Source organism: Berghia stephanieae, chromosome 9 (assembly GCF_034508935.2).
Source record: "Berghia stephanieae isolate SIO BIC M18660-M18661 chromosome 9, UCSD_Bste_1.3, whole genome shotgun sequence".
Taxonomy (NCBI): Eukaryota; Metazoa; Mollusca; class Gastropoda; order Nudibranchia; family Aeolidiidae; genus Berghia; species Berghia stephanieae.
The window spans coordinates 3,242,172-3,268,739 of record NC_088368.1 but is presented as its reverse complement, the minus strand read 5'-3'; the positions used below and the strand labels follow the sequence as shown (position 1 = coordinate 3,268,739).

Sequence of the window (26,568 nt, the reverse complement as noted above, 5' to 3'; positions counted from 1 at the left end):
GTCATTTCACTTTTTTTTTGTATTTTGAGTCGTTATTTCGCCCGTCATATGCTAGATGACACAGGAATGGACAACACCCGAGAGCTGCGTACGCTTATGGAGGACATGACAGAATGGCGAAGACTTGTGGCTCATGTTGGGCCTAAGTAAGTAAGTAAGTATTTCCCCCGTATTGGAAAACAGAGTCCATCTAAACCGAGTTATCACGTCTGTTCCGCTGGTATGGGGACTGACACAACTCCAGATTGATTATGTAGCAAGGCACATGCATGCCTATAGCTTAGAATAAGGGGTGGGCCCATGGGTGCCATCATGAAGAAGTGCTGAAACCTGAAACTAAAATCTGGACACTTTGCCGAGCTTGAAAATGTTCCTACTGAAATTGCGGCCTACACTTTAATCTTATTTAATCACCGTTTTTAGCTATACCACTATTAAATGATTACAAAGCAAACATATTGACACAATGAAGAAATTAATTTGATTTTAAAACCAACTTATAATACATACTACACTGAAAAGTTGGCTGAATCATGTTTCCTTTCGAATATTTACCGATGCTATTAGGTTATTTTACTCAAAACACTGAAACCGAAGGTATTTGACTTCGAGATATCGCGAAACCGGAAAACTGGCACCCATAGGTGGGTCCCAGGCAGATACTCACAATAATAAGTAGAACGAAGTTGACGTCTCCCAGGTCTTTGTTATTGGGTTTTTTTACCATCCGTGTTTATGAGTTATTCTCACTAAACTGTATAAACCAGACTATAAACGTTCAAGGTTACATATATATCGTTTTGTGTGTTGATCCGGATGGCAATGTTGTGAGTTTAATAGCCAAGCGCACCGCATCTATAGAGTATAGAGCATAGCCCTCCAGTCCGCCATGGTATAGAGTGATCTCATCAATAACAGGTAGCCCGATTCCCCCCCCCCCCCCACCCAATTGGATAAAAAATAGGGTTAGTTTATGAGCATTTAGACAAATATCAATAATATATATATATATATATTTTAAAAAAAATCATTTTGTTCTTTTTTCGAGAGTGCCATTTCAAATTTAATTTGCTAACAAACGATTTAAAAAATAAATATGCGGGTTTTCTGTAAAATAATAATAGTATTGTCCCGTTAGGTGATTGTTTAAACTGTTCTTGGATATTATTGGTAGTGTTTTGATTGAGATATTTCCATCTGAAAACTTCGTTCCTAAGAGATAGGATTGTAAACTTGTGCAAACCCAGGGAAACAAAAGGCGGGCGAAGCCTTGAGCCTAAAAGACATAAAAAGGCCCAAACATCAAACATAAAATATCTTTGGCGAACGTGAAAGGAAGCGCATGACTTGGAATAAATTTGTGATCACATGACTTCATCAACCAATGAGGTAACAGTTGGTAGTTGTTTCTTCGAGGTCGGGCACGCCATATTCAATCACACATTTTCTCCAATTTCTGTCAATTTCCCCCTCTTTGGTTGTTCTTACATGATATGTGTCAGTGACGAGTGAAACATTGACTTTATATAACAGTTGTCCTAAGCTATAAAACTGAACAAATCGTTAAATTTCATCAGTTATAATAACAAGAACTGTTGACAACCAAATTTACCCTGAATCCGAGACCATGTGACCTAAACCGACCAATGGCATGAGTCGGATTTTGAACTGGTTGAAACGTTCCAGCCATCACTCCGAATCTAATGCTCCTCACGAAAGTGAATGAACCCGAAGACAATCTGACGAATGCTATGGACCCAAAGAGCCATCCGGCACTACCAGGGTACCAGCAGAACGTCCAAAACATCAATTCAGGGTATTTTATGAACATTTTTTCACTTAGGTCCCTAGATGTAGAATAACAATCTTCTTAATTTATAGTCCCTGCTCTCTCTGAGAAATCCCAACCCGCCATGAAAGCCGTTCTTTCTGACGCAATTGTAATACTTTTGTAGTGTACTGTGTAATTAGCCTTGTAACGATTTATTATTGATTTATTGCGTACCCTAATGTTGCCATTGTCATGAAGAAATTAACAACTTTGCATTGTAGGCTGTTGTTTACCATAGAAAATTACATTTGTTTTGATCTGGTGCCCTGGGTTTTGCCATCAACGTAACTGTTGGAAGTGACCAGGTTCTCTTGGTTTGAAATGGCTACGTGTTCAGTTTATTGCGCTATAACAGCATTCATAATTGGATTCACAGCCATTCCAACATTCTAATAACGGAATTATTAATGGATATGTATTGTTTGAAAGTGGATTGTTTCATATTTATTCAATTTTAGCTAAAGGTGTCGAGACCAGTCTTGACATGGAGGCTGGCTATGGCTAAGTAACTTGATTGTGATCTATCTTCTATCATCAATGTCTGTGCTGCTATGTCTAGGGCAGGGAAATTGAATGCACGTTATGACATTAACCTATTAATGAATATAACATAACAACAATAATGACCAATTTTCCTTGAGACTTTGTACCTATTGATTGTCAACTTTTTTAGCCTTAGCCAATGTAAGACTAAGAATCAAAGAAGAAGGTATGCTTGTTACAAGTTCAAGTATTCAAGTAACAACTACACAGTCAAGAAATTTCTTTCTCCCTTCCATACTAGAATTGAGCAAGAATGGATCTGTATTGTATGAATATGAAGAAATAGGAAAGAAAGTGAAAGCTCTCTTCCACAGTAAAATTAAAACAAAAATTTTATATCACCAGTGTAGTTAGGTACCAAATTATCTCGCTCAGATGTGGGTTAGGAAATTGTTCATTAGTTGTTTTGTTTTTTAGGTATAATATTAGGCAAACCCCAATGGCAATAATTTATGCCAGTGAATTGCAGAAATAGGGAAAATGTGATGTGAAATAGACTCCCCAATTTAGCTTTAGCCAATGTCCATGTTGCTATACTATACAGTTTGCAGTTGTGGACTAGTTTATGAAATGATATTAATCCAGACCAGTTGGGTTGTCATGAGAACAGACCATCATAACAAAAGAAACTATGGGATGAATTATATAAAAGCGGGCAGGATTAAATGCAGACCTATAAATCGTCTTGACTTTATTCCGAAGTTCTGACCTACCCTCCTGTACTGTACTGAGCAATAATCATTCTTCAGTCGCTTGGCAAGTGACCCCCCGCCTGCCCACCCCCCAAAAAAAAGAGAAGAAAAACCCCCAAAAAATTAAAAAGTGATGATAATCTTCCTCAGAATTCTGAGGAAGATTATCATCATTATTTAATGTGTCAGTCTAGACAAACTGGCACCAGATGACGAAATACAATTAATTGTTGAATAGGAATTGGGGGGAGGGGGGGGGGAGGTTATAATAATTTTCTTTTTAAATGCACTTATTATAGCTTCACTACCACACTTCACCTACTTTCCAAAAAAAAAAAGTTACTTATTAAAGTCTAGTTCTGGAACAGTGAATGCTCGACTACATCTGTTATTTTTTAGCCGTCGATCCTCCAGATCTGCAAAGTGTGGTCATCGTGCAAACTTCTGCCTGCGTATAAGTTGAGCCAATGACTTAAAAGTTGAATGTTTGCTATTTTTATTTTTATGACTACAAAGTCGAGACTCGCTGTTTTTGCAGACGATGACACTAGCTGATATAGTTATAGAGCGATAAATGAAATGGTGCTATTGCTCTCGAGGGTAAGGACTGTAATGATGACTTCCTATCTGATTATGCATTTGCTTTTGCTCATATGAGAAGTTGGCTTATGGGTAACAGCAGAGGATTGCTTTTTTTGCACAATAATTTGAGTTTGAGTTATAACTTTTCTGTTTTCCAGAAATGTCAGTTCTGTAAGTTATTTTGTGTATAGCAGTGGCATTGCAGTTACTGTGTCTCATCATTGAGTGTGGTTGGTGAATCATAGCAAGCGTTTTATCGGGTGTTGCAGTTGCATGCTTAATCCTTTTTTAAGAGTTCACTTGAACCTTGTATGAGACCTTGTCATTTTCCATTGAAAAATCAGCAATGGCAATGTCAGACCTCCCATTCATACATTTATCGGATTATCCTTTTTTAAACTTATATTGCTTTTTTTTTTTTTGTGGGGATGGGAGACAAAATTGGTGAAATAAGATTTTTTCTCTTTGATTTTTAAAACTTTTTTGTTTTTGGAAAGTAAATAATTAAATTTTACTCAAACAAACCTACAAGAACAAATTACATTACAACAGTTCTAAAGATCAGAGAAGCTAGTAAATCGTGCATTTTGGTTTCATTTTTCTTCAAAGTTTAGATTTTTTTTTTTTTACAAACTAGGGATAGATTTTTATTTAGGTGATGGGCAGGTCTTCAATGTCATTACTTGCTATTTTGGTGATATTGTCTGACAAAAGTTTATTGATTGTTAAATATAAATTAAGTCAAGTTTGTTATACTTGAGGATGAAGTTGCATAGATACTCATGTCATTATTCTTTCTCTGCCCTCTTTCAATCAGTTTAAACGGAGATAGCAAGATGGATCAAGGAATCTCAGCCAATGCTGCTGATGTAAGTATTTAACGTTATTTTCATTGCATATCGGAATTAGGAGAGTACTCAGATCACAGTCAGACTTGTTTCCGCTATACGTAGAGACTTATTCCGACCCCTTAGTCTTTCCAGCAGTGGTAAGGTAGCTGGAGCTATTAGATTCAGTGGAAAGTACTTTGCATTATAGACCTAGAAACATGTCTTAGCCTTGAATCAGAATGTTTTTTTTTAATATATCGTATTGAGTATGCTTTACTTTGTATTTTTTTATTATCTTCTGTGTGGACTTTTTTTTTCTTCTGATTGCGAAGTTTTCATTGCTGAAGATGATATTAGACATATTTGATATGTTGATTGAATGGTCAGAGAAAGAAATAGAAATTAATACAAATGTTTTATTATTGTTCTAAGAAAATGTTCGATTATATTTATGATAACAGGTTGAAAATAGAAACTTTCACTGCATTTTTTGTAGGTGTATGACTTCAATAATCATGAAGAAGATGAAGCTGAAACAGCGCCACCATCACAGCCACCCCCAAAGCCAAAAGGGAGGCGTGGTCGTAATACCAATCAACTTCAGTTCATGCTCAAGACAGTTGTGAAGGCTGTTTGGAAGCATCACTTCGCCTGGCCATTCCATGCTCCTGTTGATGCTGAGAAAATGCAGCTCCATGTGAGTAATTGCCTTTTCTCTCTCTCTGATTACCCTGGTCCAGTAACCAAATTGAAGATGATTGCTTACTTATTATAACATCTTTGCAGCTCTCTACAAATAGGGATTCTTTTTTTAATTCAACTGTTACATTTTCATAGAGGCAGGTGGAAATCAGTGCAACTCTGGTCTCATTGAAAACAGTCACCATGTTGTTGCTCTGTCACGTCTGCAATTATGCTTTATTTTTCTGATCCCAGATTGCATGACACCCGAACTGGTTCAGCAGCCAGTGCTAATGAGTGTAAACATGCTGCTCTTTCCAAGATATTCAATTTTGTCATTAGAGGGTTAACGGCACCTCGTATAAATCTAAAACATCTCTTTAAAAAAAAAAAAAAATCTTCTGTTGTTCTCCACATTTTGAGGCTTCTATCCTCTAAAAGCCATTAATCTTCGATACGTAATGTGATTTGTGTACAGGTACAGGAAAGATACCTGCGCTAGGTGGACCACTGTGTTTGAGGGACACTGATGGCCAATTTTCATCTTTATTTATCAAGTACAAGGCAGGCATTTGTGATTTTTCATACAACAATTGGGGATGCTATACCTGCCTACTTCTATGGATCATCCGTAATTGTTAGGGAAATTCGATGACATTTACAGACTTCCCGAAATGGAAGAAATGTTACAGATTTTTATTTCATCACAATTTTGTTGCAATCTTAAGGAGAAAAAAAAATTCTCTTAAAGTTATAAACTTGTTGAAGGGAAGCTTTACATGAAATATATCCATTTATGCTCTTTAAATGAGAAAAAAATTTCTGGCAAAAGGTACCCCTGACTAACTCATATAGTGCATTTTTGTTTTTACCAGAAATTAACATTGTATGAAATCAATCTTTAAAAAGGGGATGGAGAATGCTGTGGTAATCAGATTTCATTATTTTTAGTGAACCACTGTTTTCAATTCGAACCTTTCTGGACAATTTGCATTTATTCTCTTTAATCTCATCAGGATTATCACAAGATAATCAAACACCCCATGGATTTGGGGACGATCAAGAAACGGCTTGAAACCTATTACTACAACTCTGCAAAGGAAGTAATGGAAGACTTCAACACAATGTTTACCAACTGTTATGTTTACAACAAGGCGGGCGATGTAAGTATTTGTTGTTATGCTCAGACCAATTAATTGAAATCGGCCCTTTCATTACAATGCTTATTTAAAACTTTTGATTTGCAGAGGTTAGGGCCATCACTTGAAAAGGGAATATTTCATAGAATAGGGGGAGGGTTCAACTTTTTGAATGTTGCTCTTTACTTGTTTCTGAATTTAATTGCAATGTTTTAGATCTCTTCTAATGTGTATACAGTAGTTGCACACTACAGAGGTCCCTATAGCTCAGTTGATTGAGCTCTTCTCGCAAACATAATAATCAGTGGTGCCAACCTTATGTAAAAAAAAAATGCATATTCTTGCCTATTTTGGGAAATGAGTGATGGCTTTGTTTGTTCAAGGCTGTCACCACCAAATGGTTTATTTGTTCAATGATGTATATAGATAGATAATGCATTCCTAATCTGTTGCTTGCTTATGCAACTGTGATGAGTGACGTATTCGTTAATTGTTTTGTGCAGTTAGATTTGTCTCTCAATGTTAGAGGTAGATTAAGGTGTTTGTTTTTCATTAAGACGTAAAATGTCACTGTCTGATAAACGTTGTTGCAATAAGTGACATGCAAAGAGATTACGATGGATAAATACAGAGTGGACTGTAGCAAATATGAAAAATTGTTCAATTTCATGGCCGTTGCTCAATTGGGACAATTTGTCAGAAACTGAGTTGTAACAATAAACCTGCCTGGACTGGATTATAATTTATGCCTTTGACAAGTCTGGGTTGATATATGGTGTTGATTTTGACATTTATACCACTTTTTAATTTTGAGTTGCCTTTTGATTTCTTTATATCCTTTTCAACTGTGTTTCTCCTCTTTTACAGGACATCACATTGATGGCCCAAGAGTTGGAAAAATTATTTCTTCAGAAAGTTGCTGATATGCCTGCTGAGGTTTGTAGTCTGTAACTTTATAAAGCTGTTAAAAAAAAAAAATCTTTATCTTTTGATTAATAGAACACCAGACCTTATAAAAATTGAATCTTTTTTAAGATACATTATTTTTCAAATGCAACAGGCCTAAAGACATCTCCCTATGTACCACAATACAGAAAAATCATTTTACAGCACAATGGAGCAATCCAAATACGTCATTATGTTTGGCATTTGATTGAAGAGCTTATAGTCAGGGGTCTGTCGCTTAAAAAGAACACAATTTATTTTATATTGTTTATTAAAATATCTTCTAAATGGGATTAGGAGACTAAGGAATTTAAAGTAACTGCTGTCCAGCTAATAAAAGTGTTGGTTGTACTGTCATGTGGTGGGATTATAGTGTCCAGTTATTTTTAATTGCCACCTATTCCCTTGGAACAATTTTAAAGCTAATTGAACTAGAAAATGGTCACACCAATTTTAATAATGTCCTTGCTTTACACTTTCGTTAGACTCAGTACACTCATTGTTGTTTGTGATATTTTCAGGAAATAGAGCTCTCTATTGGAGGAAAGAAAGGAAGAGGTGCAAAAGCTGCAGCAGCAGCTGCAGCAAGATCAGCTCTAAAAAATATGAATGCTACGGATGGCAAGGCCCCTCCTCCAACTCTTATCCCACGAAGCACACCACCACGGTCTGCTACCGCTCCAGCTTACCAATCTCCTTCAAAAGCTGCATTGATTAGTCAGCAACAGCAGCAGCAAGCCAATTCCACCCCAGCAGCTGCTCAAACACCAGCTGCTGTTTCCAAAATGAGTATGAATGCAAGTGCAGCAGTGGAGGACGTCAAACCTCCAACCCCTGCAGTAAGCACAGTCTTGCCTTCAGCTGCACTGCCAACACCTCAACCGGCAAAGGTAAATCAAATCATTCTTGTACTTTGCCATTCATTATTTTTATTGCCAGCCTTTTATTATGAAAGCTGGGAAGTAAAGCCGTGACAAATGGGTTACCAAATTTTAGGACTGAGGAGCTGTAAAAACAAACAAATGATATCCGAAATTAGCAGCTGTGCAATATGAAAGTAGTTTTGAGAAGAGATTCATTGCTTCATTTTGTCTGTTTAGAAAAAAATATAGAAATTTGTCCTTTAAATATTTATTCATTTTCATAGTCCAATAATTGATTTGATGATGCAAGCAATAATTGCCCTGGTTTTTTATTTTTCTGTTTGTATTTTAGGATTTGAAGTTAGGCATTGGGCAAAATTGGTTCTGTCCTCTTGAAAACATTATTTATATATGTTTTTAATGTTTAGCCCAAGAAAAGCCTCAAAAGGAAAGCAGATACCACAACCCCAGGAACCTACCCGGTAACAGCACCTACAACACCAATGGTCTATGATGCACCTTTTGAACCCATGAAGATTGGGGCTAGTGGTAATAAAGCACAGCTTAATCGTCGTGAAAGTGTTCGACAAATAAAAAAACCTAGACGAGACCTTCCCGATGAGCCGGGAAATGTAAGTGATGCCAGTGTAAGTTTTGCGACAGTTTTGTGGCACTTTTTTCACTTTATTAAAAACTAATGATAACCACATTTTTATATATGTTAAGATATGTATTTTACAGTTTTGAGTGATTGTTTACATATATGACAGAATTATAAAGCTAATGTTTGAGAAAAGATAAAAATTAATAATACACCATAGTTATAATATTTTAAGTAGTTTATAAGATCAGTTACAAAACCACCATTCATTCATATTGATCACATATTAAAATGAAGTGAAGAAAAACAAAATAATACGAAGAAAGCTGAAGTAACGACTAGCGTTTTAAAAAATCTGAAGTCTGCAACATTTGCAGACTTTTAGTTTTTAATTAAGATTTATAGATGATACCAGAATAACAGTTTTCAACACACTACCCATTGTGATTAGCTCTGTTCAAACAACACAAAAGCAAAGTGGATAAGGGAGGAGCATTTCCTTTTCATTGATATAATGTTAAATCTTCACATGGTATTATCCTACCGAATATGTATTTTGTTGTTGTTTTGCCTAAAAATGTTTTTTTTTTTTTGGTACAGTTCCCTCCCTTTTTGCTGGGAAATAAATTTGATTCTTAATTATGTGCTGTCATTGATTGGTTAACATTTTGTGTTTGTTGCTACTTACAATATTACTAAGCTGCACCAATTGCACTTTTGCATTGTATTACTTGTTTCAGGTTTTTTTTGCTTAGCTCTCGAAAATTTGAATTTTGAGATTAAATTTCATTTTCAAATATAAGGTTAAAAATAAGAAGTAAATATCAATAGAGCACACAGGCCTGCCAATCAGTATGAAGTAGTGTCTTTTAATAAACATGTTTTTTTTTCCCCAAAAATTATGATTTCAGAATATTTACTTGAATATGAAATTTAGCAAATTGTCATCCATTGAAACAATTTCTTCTTATAACGCATCCAGTGATTGGGGAAGGGATGCATTTTGTTTATAATCGTGTGACAGCTTAAAGATTGTTATTTTATTCATGTCATTCCATGTGATAACCTGATCTATTTATCCCTTGAGTTATGACATTCATGGTAGATTCGCCATATCATCATATTCTTGAAATTAAAAACTAGAGGTGCCTAAATGAGTCAATAAAATGGAGAGAAAGATAAAGGGAGTAAATCTGACTCATGAATAAGGGAACAAAACAAAACAAACGTTTCAACCTTTGGCCTTTTTCAAGTCAACGTGATATATACATATATATATGCATCCATATAGATATATTTCCCGTTTTATGAGTCACATTTGGGGATGGTTTCTGGTTGGCAAATTATTTCTTTTTTATCAATTTGTCTTGATGACTTCATATTTCCTTGGGGGAAGATGGGATCTCAGATGTATTCCAGTTATCGATCAAAGGGAAGTAGAAACAATTGAAGACGAGTTTTCCAAAACTTGATTTTCCACCTTTTGAGATTTTCCGTTCATGAGCTACTACATTGAAACGAAGCTTTGTTTTAATCATCAAGAAGCACAAGAATGTCCTGAGATTTTTATGGATTTGAGGTTTAATTATGATAAAATAAAAGACTGGATGAGGAATTCTAGGGGAAATAATCCTTCCTGTCTTAAAATGGAGGAAAATGGAGATAAAGAGTTTTGGAAAACCACTCTTCGATTTAAAATATAATAAAGGGTTGTCAGTAACTGGCAGTTAGGTCTTGTACTTTGTTCGGTTTCTCATTTCAGGTTACCCATTCCTCCAAGAACAAGAAGGGTAAATTATCAGAACAACTGCGCTACTGTAGTTCTATTATTAAGGAGTTGTTAACCAAAAAACACCAGGTAAAGTCTCAGAAAGGACTTCTTGTATTGTTATTAAACTCTTCATGTCATGGAATAGCTATGATGGTTTGATTCTTTTTGTGTGTTCAATGGTTGTTATTTAAAGCCAGTATTTGATGAAATGAAGTTAAATTTTTCCTATTTTAGAAGCTGGCTGAGAAAACCCGGGAAGATGTGGCAAGTTTCGATTCCGAATATGATCAACAAATTTTATTCAGAAAAAATTCATAACTTGGGTTCTAATAGACATAGAAAGAAAAATTAAAGTGGTAAATGATCAGAAAGATATGGTCTACACCACTGTATACATTACTCAATTTATGAAATTTACGCATCTTTCCGAGTTTTCTCAACCAGCCACATATTTAGTTGTTGAAATATCACTAATCACCATTGAACGCTTATTCAGTTTTTACTAATAAATATTATTTGAATTTTTTAAATTTTTGCATGAAATTTACAATTATGGCAACTGCTATAATATGCTTTGTTCAGAGAGATTATAAATATCACCCAAACTGACGGAAGTATTTGTTTTTTAAACATTACATCAGGGTTATGCATGGCCATTCTTAAAGCCTGTTGATGCTGAAAGTCTGGGTCTGCACGATTATTATGATATAATCAAGAAACCAATGGATCTGGGTACAATAAAGGTGAGTGTACTGTCTTTATGTGTTTGGTGGATAAGTTGGTGGTCATTTCGATATAGAATTATCCATTGTTAAGAAATTCCTATTTTCTGACCTAGTTTTCCCTGCTTGATGCTGGGGTAGGGTTACTACATTACTTCGTTTATGCATTTGTAGTTTGTCCTTGGTGATTTTCTTAGTTTTATTTGGTAATTGAGATATTGTAGATGATTTTTCAACTGATATCCCAAGAAACAACATTTTTCCTCTGTATCTCGGGTTTCATTTCGCGCGACTTCGACCAGGGTTTTCCGACGCTGCTACACAAGGTCATGCTCTGTCTGCTGAAATCGCTATGCTCTTCTATATTATCAACTTGTTTAGAACAAAAAATTTCTCCTTTTTGTGACCAGTCATTCTCACCCCTGTTATAAAGTAGTGATAAATTTATCATTATATATCAATTATATAGTTTTGATCTAACTCCCCTCTTTCAGCTGAAGGAGAATGATTTTTCATGTTAACATTGATTGTGCTTTTAACTTTTTTCAGCAATTTGCATTATTTTCTTTTACTCTTTGACAGAAAAAGATGGAGGACAGAGAATATCGAACAGCCAGTGAATTTGCTGATGATGTTCGTCAGATATTTCAAAATTGTTATCGCTACAATCCACCTGAACATGATGTTGCTAAAATGGGAAGGAAACTACAGGTAACTAGTATATGACAGTCTTAGACTATTTTGAATTTCTAAAAATTTAATTCATGATTTGTTGTTGTCATTCTCTCTCTCTCCCTCTCTCCCTCCCTCTCTCTCTCTCTCTCTCTCTCTCTCTCTCTCTCCCTCTCTCTCTTTCCCTCTCTCTCTCTCTCCCTCTCTCTCTTTCCCTCTCTCTCTTTCTCTCTCTCTCTCTCTCTCTCTCTCTCTCTCTCTCTCTCTCTGTGTGCGGGTGGTTGGATGGGAGCATCACCCTTGAATCATATACCTATTATGTTCGCATGGGTGTACGATCCGATAGTGATGTCGTTTCTTCTTCTCTTTACTAGCCTATCCTGCTTCTTTGGTTTGTGATTGTATTTTTGACAGGGGATATTTTTTTTTCTGTAAATCTTCTGCCTGTTTGTTCTTGGTTATTTATAATTTAGCTTATGATATCTTTAGGTTATGATTTTGATTTACATTTGTACTATTTTTGTTAGATTGCTTGTTTTTTTGTTTCAGCGGTCTCTCATATAACCTCAATTGTGTTGGAAGAGACCTAAAGCAACAAACAAACAAAAAAAAAAAAAAAAAATCTCTCTCTCTGAGAAAAGAACTTATATACTTGCGTCTCTTAAAGTTCATCATAAACTGTATAAATTAGTTAATTTGTAGTCCATATATTCTATTCCATTCATTAGGTGCTCAACAAATTATTTGAACTTTCTCATTTTAGGAAGTGTTTGAGTTGAAATATGCACGAATGCCTGAAGAGCCTGTGAATACAGATCCAACTCCCCCTTCTTCAGTAGCCTCCGGTGTTGCCCGTGGTGAAGAGGGCAGTGACATGTCCTCTAGTGAAGAAAGTTCTGATGGTGATGACAGCGGAGAAGAGCGAGAGAAACAACTCAAAGATTTACAAGACCAGGTGAGAAGGAATTATAGTTTTCAGAGTTTTTATTTAAAAAGTGAAGAGCTCTTTGATATTGGGACACCCCACTGACATGGTAAACTTTTTGTGGAACTTAAAGAAGTTGGAATAATGATTTACAGGAATGTATTTGATCCTACCATTTCAAATGCCTTCCTCAATGAAAGAAATCCACTCCTCTCATTCCAGGTCAAAAAAAATAAAAAAACAACAAAAGACCAAACCAAACCCAGAGAAAGGGACACACAGAATAATTAGTTTTTGTTTTATTGGTCCCTTTCTCTGGGTTTTGTTTGGTGTGTTATTATTATTATATATATTTTTTTTAATGTCCTGGAATGAGAGGACCGGACTGGATTTCTTTAGGCATTTGAATAAGAGAGTTTACTTTTTCAGTGAGTTCAGATTTTGAAAGTATTAAAACTTTAATTTGTGTTTTGTGGTTCTGGCTATTGAAACAAAGGAAGAGTAAATTTGACAGTCGTTTGATATGTGTAACAGATGTTATCTGCACTTTTGTCCTATCATAATGTTCTTTTCTCTTAATCCCTCACAAGTAACATGATAGTTTTGTGGTTATTTCCATTATTACATTTTTTTTCTTTTTGTTTCCAGTTGTCAAAAATTCAAGAACAGTTAGCGTCCTTAACCCAATATCACGTCCAAAGATTGAAAGAGAAGAGTGAAAATAAAACAAAGAAAAAGAAGAAGAGAGATAAGAAAGAGGAAGTAAAGAAAGAAGTCCCTGATGTGAATCCCCCTCCACAAGTCCCTGTAGGATCATTACCACCCCCAGCCCTCACTAAAGACACATCTAAACCAAAGAAAAAGTCAAAGCAGAAGTCCCCAGCTTCAAAAAAACCTAGGAATAATGGTATCAATCGCAGTAGTTCAAATCGCAAACGTCCCAATGCTTTACCTCCTGGTCCAGTCTTACCACCTTTCGACAGTGATGATGAAGATAATGCCAAGCCAATGACATATGATGAAAAACGTCAGCTGAGTCTTGATATAAATAAACTCCCAGGTAAGATTTTGCATTGGAAGAATGTTCAAATTCCCATATTTTGAGTTATAAATACTGAGTGTATGCATTCCCTCAGGATTTAAAAAAAAACGTCCTTCAGATTCAAATAAGGGGGTGCCAAAACTCCTTTCACAGTAAAATAATAGGGGTTTGATGAAAAATCAATTCCATGGGTGTCATTCCGGTGTTTCAAAACTACCACAGCATCCTCTTCACTGCCACCACAACTCCCACCTTTATCGCTTCCACCAATAAATGCAACCAACACACCATCATCACCACTGTCTATACTACAAACAGCAATGCCACATCACTCTACTACCATCACATTACAATCGCTGTCACCACTACTACAGCAAGCCTCACCATATCATCACTACTACAACAACCAGCACCACATCACTATCACCAATGCTACAACAATCACCACCACATTACTGCCACCATTGCTACAAACTGTCACTGCCACCACTACAACACATCATTGGGATGGTATTTTACATTTGTGTTTACATATTGTATAGGATTTTGAGTGTGGAAATTCCTGTTACGGTGTGAACCAATTAAAAGTTGGTCTCTTTATAATTACTTTATATCATCCCAATAAGATAAAAATAGAATGGAAATAGGATGTAGGTATATATAAAAAGGAGCAGCTCCATAACCAGAGCCGCGCTTTATAATATGAATAATTTCAACACTGTAAAATAGTTAAAACTGTCACTATGAATTGAAAAGATTGCAAAACAGATATATTACTAAATTATATATCCAGACATCTATATTGAATGGATATTAGTAATTAATTGCTATCCCTTGGCTAGGATATCGTTGTACTGAATTTCCGATCTAACGGTTTCAACTACGTAGTCACTACTCGATGGACTGAGGGTGTGACAACCACCTCCATCCTATTTCACCCAATCACTTTGATTAGTTATTACATAGCATTTCAATAACAATAACAATACCCAGAATCGATATGTCCGCAGCCTTTGATACGATCGACAGAGGAAAACTTTTGGAGATATTAACAGACATAGTAGACGAAGACGAGCTCCGAATAATCCGATTTCTCCTCAGCAACATAAAGATACAACCAAGGATATACGGGGCCACAAAACAGACGCAGTTCGAAAGTAACATCGGGACCCCCCAAGGAGATAGTCTGAGCCCGATTCTGTTCACAATATACTTAGAACACGCTCTGAAAGCAGTTCGAAAAGTCATTACAAAACCGACTCATATTGAGAATACAATCCCTAGAGAAATCGCCTATGCAGATGATGTCGATTTTATTGGATCAACACCAGCAAATATAGACATCATACAAAATACCCTCATGAAATATAACCTCCAAGTCAATGCCAATAAAACCGAATTTACAACAATATCGAGGAACAAAGAGGAATGGAAAAGAACAAAGAAAGTCGGCTCACTAATTGGAGACACCGAGGATGTACAAAGAAGAAAACAGCTATCAAACGCCGCACTCAGTAAACTCACCAATGTATGGATTAGAGGTGACAAAATAAAGAGAAAAACCAAACTGAAACTGTACCGTGCTCTTGTAAAACCGGTACTTCTGTATAACTGCGGCAAAATCCGAAGAAGAACATCTGGATGCCTTCCATCGCACACAGCTAAGAAGGGTACTGGACATCAAATACCCAAAAAAGATCTCAAATGAATCACTCTATAAGGTCACAAAAGAAAGAGCAATCTCCCTTGACATTTTACAACAACGATGGCAACTTTTCTGTCACATACTACGCAGGGACAAAAACATACCAGCTAACCAAGCCATGTCGGGATACTTCCAAAAACACGGGAACCTTTTCAGAGGAAGACCGATCACAACACTCCCTGTGATCCTAAACAAAAACCTCACAACACTTGGACAAAGCATTATTCTCATAACGGCAGGGGACCTTGAGAACCCTAGCAGAGGACCGGCAATATTGGAGACACCTCACACAGGAAATACTGGAAACAGCCAAGGCGACCCGATCTTTCGGCCGAGACGCGAAAGGCATCTAAGTCTTAAGTCATAGCATTTCATTGGAATGAGGTTGGTAGGATTGCCTTCCATTTTTTGCCCCAAAATGTCCAAAGTTTCATTTTGGTAATTGAGTATGGAGATGGGAGGTAAATGCTAATATTAAACTTTATTTTTCAGGAGATAAACTAGGCAGGGTTGTTCACATCATCCAGTCCAGAGAACCGTCCTTGAGAGATTCAAATCCAGATGAGATTGAGATTGATTTTGAAACCCTCAAACCATCAACTCTTCGAGAACTGGAGGAGTATGTCATGACATGCTTAAAGAAAAAGCCAAGAAAGCCATATAGTAAGTCATTATCTAAGGATATTAGTATGGTTATTTTAACAAGTATTAGCCACTTTGATGGAAAGGCAGGTGTCTTGGTAAAGAAAAAAGGGTGTCCAGATGATACTTAGTGTAGTAAAGGGTCACTGGCTTTTGTTCATTGTGAAAATTATGCAATCACAAAAGTAAAGTGATGAGAAATAATATAACTTGGTAGTGTTAATGTGTTTTGTTTGCGACTCGCCCTGTTTAATTTTGGCAGTGCGTGTGTTTTGTGTTATCGCTTTTATTTAAAGTCCATTTTCAGTAGGGGGAGGGTTTGAAGTATGGATAATTTTCCTATCGTAGTCACTGTTTGAAATTTGTCTGTCAGCAGTCTTGTCAAAAATATAAGATTTTGGAAGTGTGATGTGTTGAAATATTTGTTGTTTTTTTTACCCTTTGCTTTCCAGCACGCAAAGCTTCAACTAAATCAAAAGAGGAGGCTCAACGTGAAAAGAAACTTGAACTAGAGAAGAGATTAGAAGGTGTTCAGCAACAATTAGGGCAATCAAATAAAAAGTCCAAGAAGGGTGAGTTTTTAAAAAAGATTTTTCTCTTCCTAATTTTCATCTTCTTGTCTTCTCTTTCTCCTTCTCATTTTTCTTCTTCATCGCCTCCACCTCTTTATCCTGCAGCTCCTCCTCAAACATGATAAAAGTCATACAGAACTGAAATTTACTTTTAAAGTGGCATGTCTGACAATTGTGAATTGTGTTGTGACATCAAAAATGATAGATTTCTGTTTGAAAAAAAAAAATGATTACGTAATGACATGAGATCAAAATAAGATTTGATGCTTTTTATAAGATACTTCATATGCCAATGGTGGAATGAGTATTAATATCACAACTCTTGTAATATGATACTTCAAGTGGACAATGGCTTAACTCTTCGGTTGTGCCATAAGCAAAATTTTTGGTAGCTTGTGTGTTCCTGCTTCCAGACCTACCACCAGTTCCGTGGTTTTCTTATTTTTAAGAAGTTAAACTGTTTTCCCAATGACTATTCTCTATACACAAGTGGTATGGAAACGTATCGTTTTAAAATTGGTATTATCAGATTCAATATTAATTATTAGGACTGTTTTATTTCTATTATTAAGGTATTATAATGGATAGTCTGTATTTAGATATTAGAAAACTTTTGATGATTCATTTTTGTAAATACATGTTTTAATTCCAATTTTATATCTGACAAATCCTGTTTTACTGGCACTATAGGTTGGAATGCATTACTTGCAAATGAGTGCAATGATGCTTGTTGGGGACTAATGGTTAGAAGTGAATGGGGTTTGGGAAAACTTATTCAACTCATCTGTATGCAAAAAAAACCCAAAAAAAAAACAAAACACCACACACATTTCATTACAGAAGAAAGTAAACTGTCAGGACATTTTTTATCACAGCATTTGCTAATAATTTATGTTCATCCCCAGAAGATGGTGCCGCAGGAGGTGGTGATGTACCTGTGTCAAGTCGTTTGAGTGCCAGCAGCAGTAGTTCTTCAGGAAGTGATTCCAGTAGTGATAGTAGTTCTTCCAGCTCTTCAGATTCCTCCGACTCCGAATCAGGTTAGAATAGAATTATGCCATTCATCCATGAACGAGTGTTAGTCGATGATAGTTTACGAGTTGAATATGAATGATAGATCTGAGCTTATTAAAGCAATATGTTTGTCAAATTGCCATGTTCATTACCTCATGAAGTAATTTGGTTTTGGCATGAGTTTGGTTTCTGTGAGAATAAACTCTGTTACTCCTTGTTACAAGATCCAATATTAAGTCACCCACTTGCTTTTATGATTGTACATAGCTTTTTAAGATATATATTTGACCATTATCAACAAATGGAAGGTTGTGGAATACTTAATTTCTCTTCTTTACTTACTTGAGTCTGGTCTGTTAAAATATTTTTTAAAAATCAAAAATCGCTTACTGCACTTTCCATGATGCAGTTTATCACGACAAGATTGAAATGTATATTTAAAAAGCAAAATAAAAAACAAAGAAAAACAAACAAAATGTTAATATTTCAAAGATTGTGTATAATTTTTTAAAATCATAATAGTACGTGTAGTACGTAATTATTTAAATTTTCCCTTGTACGTTTTTATTCCTCTTTCCATCTTTAAAGAGAATGGTTTTCTTTCTCTCATTGGTTTCTGTTTTGTTACTTAAAATTAAGTCATAGATTATTCTTCTCCTTGCACTTGCCATAGTCACTGGAAAACAAATGAATTTCCTTGTCCCAGCATCGACAGTTCAGAAAAACTAATAACCATTTTGAAAAGGAATTAATTAGCGGTTACGGTTATGGCATCATTTATATCCAAAACAGATCTAGACTCAAATGAGTAAAGGTGTTCAAATATATTGGTGCTGCTCCAAACAGTTCATTTCATTCTTAGAAAGTTTTGTAGGGAATGGTTATCTCCTCTTTTTTCTTATTGTCTTCTTGGGAGTTCACATTTTGCTGGAAGCTATTCACCATTCCATTTGTCAAGTTTCAAATTGGTCCCTTCTTTTTATTATGGTATTGGTTCGCCTTACATGAAAATTAAGAACATATTTGCATTTAATCCCCCTTTCCCCCCCTCTTACCTTCCTTTAGTAAGATTTATTTTATTGTATGATTCTTTTTTCCCCTCGTCCTAGGCTTATTAATACTTAGTCATCAAGAACGGTCTTAGAGATGACACATTAAAGTCACAAAAGTCATCTTAGTTTTTATCAATACAGCTTATTCTACCTAGGTTGTTAATTTAAAAAAAATATAAAAGTATAAATTCTATAATGTACAAAGGGCAACATTTATCTTTATGTTGACTATATTGGAATTAAATTTTCTTGAAATTTGACTTCCAAGTTAGAGACTTTGATTACACGGGTCGAGAAATGCTGATAACAGAAATTGAGTGGTGCATCCAAGCTTGAGAGAAATATAATTGTTTGTGTGAAATATTTTAAATCGGGGAAAGAATAACAGGTTTTTAAAATAATCTGTTAATTTTTTTTTAAGTTTGAAGAATTTTATCTCTCAAACCCTGTACATTTACTCCCCAATATTTATCTCTATCCCTTAAATCACAAAAGCTTTACCCCCTTAATCTCTTGGGGGGAAAGTCAATTTTGAAATATGAACAAAAGCCCAATGAGAGAGTGTACATTTCAGCATTTCTATGTTGGGTCTTCAATATAGGAGTTTAAAAAGTTGTCATGAATGATAGACAGTTTTAATGCATAGTTTGAGATCCAGTGACTGACAGGATATTCCAATTTTCAGTCAGAAATGAGCTTTATTAGTTTTTTTATTTGTAAATTTATTTGTGGACTTCTTTGCTAATCAGCTTATTTCATGAACTTTTGATGGATAAATGATAGTCATATCAAATTTGTCTTCAAACTGATTCTACTGATATTAAATCTTTTAATGATATTAATAGTTTGAATAGTTCATGATACATCAAATCGCACGTTTTCAGGCTAATTCAAGATAAATTTTCTACCATGTTCAGAGTTTTGTATTTGTAATTTGGATGATTGAAGTTGGTGATGATACTATTATAGCATTCACATGTATAAGTGACCAAACTTAATTACACTTAATTTTATTTTGACATTGTGTTAATACTAAAAATCCTGACATTTAGATTATTTCAAGGAATTGTGAAGCTGTGACAAAGGCTCATGTTTGTAACTTTCCATATATAAAGATTAAAAATATTTAGCTATTTTGAGGAACTTTGAAGACATAAATTTTTATGACTATCGACAAGTGTTTCAGAGACCGGCTCCAATTCGTGATAAGAGTAGCTATTCAGAGTGATGGTCCAATGACTTTTTCTATACTTTTAGATACCAGCTCCTTGGTGTATATATCGGCCATTTATTATTAATTGTCAATTTAGGAAAACTGCTGTAGGTAGACTGTTTCCACAGATCTTCAAAATAGCTATGTCTGTATATATTTGTAATATGAACTTAAATAACAGTCTCTTGTATATTTGTTTTTATTTGCTGTCAGTGGCAGGCCTGTATGTGGTCGTATCGCATCATGTGGCCTCAGATTTTCATTAACAGCCAGAGTTGCTTTTCATTTGATCGCCTCCTCTCTCTCCCCTTTTCCTTTATGAAATATGGACAGTTCACATTTTTTTCTATATGATTTTTAAATTTCTTAATTTGGGAGTTGATTTCAAAATTGCAGTTGCGCTTAATTCAGATTTACATAGTCTTTTGTGCCAAAATTCAAAGTCCCTTTTCACTAGTTGCCTTAACAGTTTAAGATAATTGGAAGGTTCGTCTAATTTTTATTCACAATCTTTTTTTATTTCTCCTTCTCTCCCCCATCCAACATACTGCTATTATCTATACACACTGGGAAAGATAAGGTGCTAAATGATTGTTTTGTCAGTCTAATATGGTTTTATTTTGTTATTACCTAAAGTGTTTTGGAGATTTTTTCAAGTTAAAATCAGGGTTCCTTCAATGAGAAGTTACATTTGACTTCATAAATGTAGGTAATCATTTCCTTTTTAAGGGAATATTGCATTGCGGAGATTGTATATTTAGAACTGTTTGAATTCTTAGTTTTGTAGGTGTACAGTTGTCTTTTTTATATTTGATACCAGTGTAACATCTCCTATTTTGTTACTTATTCAGATATGCAATTTTTATACATTTCATTGTTATCATTGAATGTCCTGTACATACATGTGAATTCCATTTCAGTCTTGCTTTTAAACAATCTGAATTCCAGAGGTGTTTGGTTCAGAGTAAGACTTTCATCTTTGTCGAGAAATAAAGAAAGCTTCTTCCAATATCAGATCATCAACTTTTCTTGTAGAACATTTTAATATTTACGTTGCGATCTTGACACTGGAATAACCTTTTATTCAGAAGAAGGGGGGAAAAGAAGAAAAAATCAAACAGGAATGGTTTCCATTTTTGGTGGTTTTTCTATCTCTCTGATAAAAATTTATTACACAGGGTGTTGATCTGAAGTTGGGCTTTTGAGTGTGGTTTTCTGGAATGCATAATAATTTCCTAGAACTAAATTTTAAAGAATCCTCACCAGCCTTTCATTTTGTTTCACAAAATGTGACATTTTTATGTGTTCCCTTTATAGAAATAATTCTATGATTCTATCGTTGGCCAGATGAAAACCCATTGTTAAAAAGAAACAAAACTTTGAAATCCATCCAGTCAAAGTGTGTATTGTATATCTACATACTGGCTATGAACAACCATTTTTGTGCAATATTTTTTAATTTGATAAGAATACTATTAATGTGATTATATATATACATATATATAGTAATTATAATATATTTGCTTACTTGTAAGTTGTAAAATTATGTATCAGAGCATTTTTGTTGCATTTTTGTCATTGTTTTTTTTGGTGTATTTGCAGCTGTTGTTGAGAGTGCATTGAGTGCAGGTTGTGCTAAGTAGAGGCCAGTCATGTGTGGGTTTTAGTGTTGTTTAATATTCATTCGACAGATACACCAAATTCGCATTATTTTAATTTGATTTTAATGAGGTTAAATATCTTTTTTTTCTCTCTCCTATTTCGTATGTGTCATGCGTTGTGATGCCTTTGCTTGATTCTCTTCACCTCTCATATCATCACTGTAACAATCATCGAATGGTACCTCCTCCCCTACCACTCCAATAACATATATACATACAGGAGTTAAAACAATACATACAGGAGTTGAAACAATGTCTTATATTTTATTTTTATTATTTTTTTTTTAATCCGCCATATACCAAGCCATTTGCACCGCATAACTTCCATTTGCTTGGATTGAGCATGATAGTTGATAAAAGATATTTTCAGACTGAAAGCCCTGGCCTCCACTTGGATTACAGTTGCACTCAAAACTCTAATTTTATACATTTTTATTTTTACATTCCTTCATTCCCATAGAACGAAATCATGTCTTTTGTATTTCTTTAATTCACTTTTGTTTTACATATAAGAAGATCATATTTCAATGATGAATGTTACGACTAGACTTATCAAATTTTGTTACAACTATCATGCTCAATTAATGCAAATTGTATTATATTGTAATTATTGTAAATTAGAAGGAAAAAAATCTATATGAACCTTTTTTACTGTTACAAATAAAAATGACATACACAAATAATCAATGACTGGCTTCTATTGTGGTGTATCATCTGCTTCAATGCTGTGACTGAATGATGTTTTGTTGGGGAAAATCTGAATTGATGGCAACGTCTGCCATCTGATTGTCTTCCATTATTTATTCTCGATCTGGATTGGTCCACAAGCTCTCCATTATATTATTGGAATTGAACAGGTGGGCAAACTCTGTCATCAATGGCTACAGATTGAAGTAATACTGGAAAAGAATGAATGTTCCTTTTGTTTAACATTGTTGCAATCCCAATTTTGCTTTCAGAGTCGCCTAAGAAAAAAAAATCAGGATCAAAGAAGATTAATCCAGTAAAGGTGAGGTCTCATTCAATGTAGTATCCATATGGTTCAATCCTCAGGGTATTTATGAAGATTTGTCCTATTTCTGGGAACTGAGTTTTGAGTTTTTGAATGAAAGAAATAGCAAGAGCTTGGTATACAGGATGATTCACAAGTCCTATTGGGGGTTTGTATCTTGAATTGTGAAACACTGAAAAGATAAAATTAGTTTCATGACGTTATACACAAACTTCAGAATTTTACTTCAAACTACAACTAACTGTAAACAACCTTGCTCATATCCTGACAACCCACTGTGCAAACTTCTCATTTGATCACTTGTGTCCTAGAGTCAGTTGCACTTTGAATTTTTCTCTTTAAATCACTTATCACTGCCTGTACTCATAGCTGCCAGATGTCCGCTAATAAGCTGATTTACACTATTTGATTTTCCTCTATTCTGATAGTTGGATAAACTGGCTCCTCATCTTTTGGATATCATTGGTGGTTCCTGCTATGTGTTTTATTTTATGCCCTTCCGTGGCATATCTGAAAGACTTCTGATATTTTAACTGACTTTTTATAGGAAATGCCACAACTACCCCCCCCCCCCCCCCCCCATTATCAGGAAATTTTCCTCCTTTTAAAAAAAATTTCCCTCTCTTTGTATATGTATTCTTAGACCCTTCTTTCCCTTTCCCACATTCTCAAATTTTGTTTGAGTTTGCATCACAAGTGGAAGGTAGATGTCAGTGAAAACCAAATTCAGTTCAAAACAATCGTCGTCATACACATTAAGCATTGTTTGACAAAACCACTCCAGTCGTTGTGGTGCCTGTATCTGGCTAGGGTTTCTCATTATCCTTCAAGCAGTTACTTCAGGTGTTTATTCACCGGGGTTTTGATATTCTTCCCTTTGGGCGGCTCATTCTGCTTTTGTGATGTTTTAGGCCTTCCAGTTTTCTTGTTATTGATGATGTCTGGTTAGAAATTTTTGAAACCATACTTTTATGGTCTAATGATTGGGTGCTCCCTTAGTGTAAAACAAGTACATTGATAATTTTATGGGACAAAAAATAAGTTTGAGTTTATGGTCATTAGTGAAGGAAAAGAATTTGATTATTATGTCGTCAAAGTTGTGTACACATATTCCTGAAGTTTGTGCTATGCGTATTGAAATTCGCCTGCTAATTCATTTGTGTGGCACTTTACAATTCAATGGTAAAGTGCTGAGCAGCGCTGTTGCTGCCTTTCATGGTTCTTTAGCTATTATGGTTAATAAACCTAACAGGACTTTTGAATCGCCCTCTATATTTGCCTAAGAAAAGTACTTTGCACTTTTGTAAAACAAATAAAAAGCAGTTGAGGACACGAGCCGTTAAACTTGAAAAAAAAAAACAGACATAACTGTTCAATATACCTAAATATTCCATATTCCTGTTGAAAGCGCAATCTACTAATTAAAAATGGTTCTTGACTTTGTGCTCGTTTTGTCACTCGCATAGTGCGGCTATGTGGTCTAGTGCTTTTGGTTTGGAAGGTTCTGGGTTTGAGCCTCGCTCAGTGCATGGTTGAGTCCTTGGAAAATCCTCTGTAAAATGAGTGCCTGGCTGTTAACAGCGTATTTTTTATTTTTCTGTTTGAAAAAAATTAATAATATTGTCATGTCTTGTTCTACATGTTGCTGTTGTCAGTCCCGTTGTAAAGCACTTTGAGCACGTTTAGCGGATATTGCGCTGTATATATATTAAATTTTTAAAAACCTCAAAGGTCACATGATAGATGTAAGGGTATTGTGATAACTCTTTCTCACAAGAAAAGGGACTGATATGGATCTAAGGTGCTTTAGAGTTTTCTGACTTTCATGTCTGCCCAGCAGTCATTTGGGTAGCTGAATAAGCCATCCAATCTATCGGTTTGACATTTCATTTTACGTTACATGGACACGATTAACCTCCGCACCCATGATCCTTATGTTTTAAAGGACTACATAATATGCATTGCTACTATGCACTAAATTGTTTAGTTCAGTGAGAGCAGTGAATGAAATTCCCTGTAAGGTTTGGGAATGTTGGCCTTTCTGGGTGACTTGGGATATACCACACCTGCCGAATCTTACGAATTTTTCGTAATTTTACTAATTTTTAGACAAATTTCATGGCCAAATACAAAATTTTAGGGAAAATTACGAATTTCCTTGTCAAATTACTAAAAATTGACATAAAAATGACTAAATTTGAAGTTTTCAATTTGGCAAGTCTGGATATACATCAGACCACACCCCTTGCTGTCTCCTGTATTCACATATCATTTATCATTTCCATGCAGCTTTTTCGTATTGTTTTTATATTTTTAGCATGAGACCATTTTAGTTCTCTGTCCTGGCCCGTGAGTTTTTAATTTTTAATTTGTTTATTCTTCTGAGAGAAACCGATTTGCTGGCATTGAAATAGGCTGGAGAAGAGGCTGTGATCTCTTTCACAATTGTCGATGCGTTCCCTATAGAACTGGTGTCTGTTTTATAAGACGAGCAAAATCATATTATACTTGATTATAGAATAATAGCCACCATGAATGGAATGATCATGTTATCAGACACCTCGGTAGTGGTTTTTGGGATTAGAAGAATTCCAGCTTTCACACAAGTTGTAACCTAATAATATTCAATTAAATGCAAACAAAAGTTATTTTTGATACAGCCACCATTAACTCATGTTTACCATGAATGGGCAAATTTCTTCAATTTTCATACTTCGCTTCACAGATCCAGTGGGGATCTCTTATCTTGCACTGGGGGGTAAATCCCCTTGTTGATTTCCTTCTGAGCCGTTGGATTCTTCATTGGTTGACAGCCTTTGTATCTCCTTTATCCTCATCATTTGTCTTCTCCGTTTGGCTATGTGTCCTTGTTCTTGAATTGAATCATATCCTTATTGTAATACAATGCTTTTTACCCACCTAGTAGTATTTCCTTTTTTGGCAGACATTCTTTAGCATTGTCATTGGGGGACTTTCAGAAGCTACCAAACTGCAACTTATTGCTCTTGGATCTATTTCTGATCTCTTTTGAACCAGTCCATTACTTTTTCATGGTGTTTGATAGCGACATCAACATCTTTGGACTATTCTATTATTTCTCTTTTTACTGGTGCTGAAGCGAGTGCCATAGTACCACCCCTCCCCCCTCTCGAAAAAAAACAAAACTGTACTATTGGCTTTAAAGCAGCATAACTGTACTCATTAGGAGTTGATTATACAGAGTTTTACAGCTACGAAAGCTCATTTTCAATTTTAGCCTTGTCAGGCTCCGAGAGATTGATATAGAGGTAAGAATTGAAACCTTCAGGCTCCTTTTCTCAACTTGGATTCAACCGTCTTGTGATAAGAATTCAACTTTATCATATCTGTACTTACTCTGCAGTGATACCTGGCATAAGCAAAGTAAATTTTTTTACGACTTGTGTCACCTTACAGTCTAGTCCACAATCAGAGAACAAGATTTCAATGGGGGTGATAAACAATAAAGGCATCTCTCCTCACATCAATGTCACATCTCCCGTGGTTCCAAACACATTCCCCAAGGTCCAGCAAGCACCACCAGCACCTGCAAACGACAGTGAGATGAATACTGTACCAAACCTACACAATGCCAATGCCAACCCTGCCCACAGCTTCAACAACCTCAATGTGACAAACTCTTCTGCTCCTCCCATTGCCAGCAACAATGGTAAGATTAAGATTTGAAAAAATATATGATGAGTATATTCAAATAGGGTTGCCAGATTAGTGACCCTCTCTAATCCTACCGAGTACATCAGAGAGAGTGTTGAGTTCAAAATTACCACGATGGTGTTCAAATTGCCATCTTATTTCTCAGAATAGTGAGTGGAGCAGGCA

The 26,568-nt window shown here is 35.3% G+C and overlaps 1 protein-coding gene across 11 annotated transcripts in view; it reads left to right on the top strand.

Annotated features, from left to right (window-relative positions):
* The first annotated feature begins 1,370 nt into the window (after window positions 1-1,370).
* The window catches only part of LOC144979503 (bromodomain-containing protein 3-like), a 35,981-nt gene continuing 10,783 nt past the window's right edge, over window positions 1,371-26,568 (top strand). For 2 of the 11 annotated variants that reach the window (XM_078926192.1, XM_078926193.1), the window contains exons 1-17: window positions 1,371-1,816; window positions 4,466-4,517; window positions 4,975-5,175; window positions 6,176-6,322; window positions 7,166-7,234; window positions 7,765-8,133; window positions 8,535-8,738; window positions 10,470-10,565; window positions 11,120-11,221; window positions 11,783-11,911; window positions 12,636-12,827; window positions 13,446-13,857; window positions 16,037-16,207; window positions 16,639-16,758; window positions 17,667-17,798; window positions 22,658-22,707; window positions 26,146-26,398. In XM_078926192.1, the coding sequence (XP_078782318.1) occupies window positions 1,704-1,816; window positions 4,466-4,517; window positions 4,975-5,175; window positions 6,176-6,322; window positions 7,166-7,234; window positions 7,765-8,133; window positions 8,535-8,738; window positions 10,470-10,565; window positions 11,120-11,221; window positions 11,783-11,911; window positions 12,636-12,827; window positions 13,446-13,857; window positions 16,037-16,207; window positions 16,639-16,758; window positions 17,667-17,798; window positions 22,658-22,707; window positions 26,146-26,398 (2,812 nt within the window). In that variant the 5' untranslated portion in view covers window positions 1,371-1,703. Of the gene's footprint in view, window positions 1,817-1,913; window positions 1,941-4,465; window positions 4,518-4,974; window positions 5,176-6,175; window positions 6,323-7,165; window positions 7,235-7,764; window positions 8,134-8,534; window positions 8,754-10,469; window positions 10,566-11,119; window positions 11,222-11,782; window positions 11,912-12,635; window positions 12,828-13,445; window positions 13,858-16,036; window positions 16,208-16,638; window positions 16,759-17,663; window positions 17,799-22,657; window positions 22,708-26,145; window positions 26,399-26,568 lie in introns of those variants that run through there. The other 9 variants (XM_078926195.1, XM_078926196.1, XM_078926186.1 and 6 more) reach the window with 7 other exon arrangements.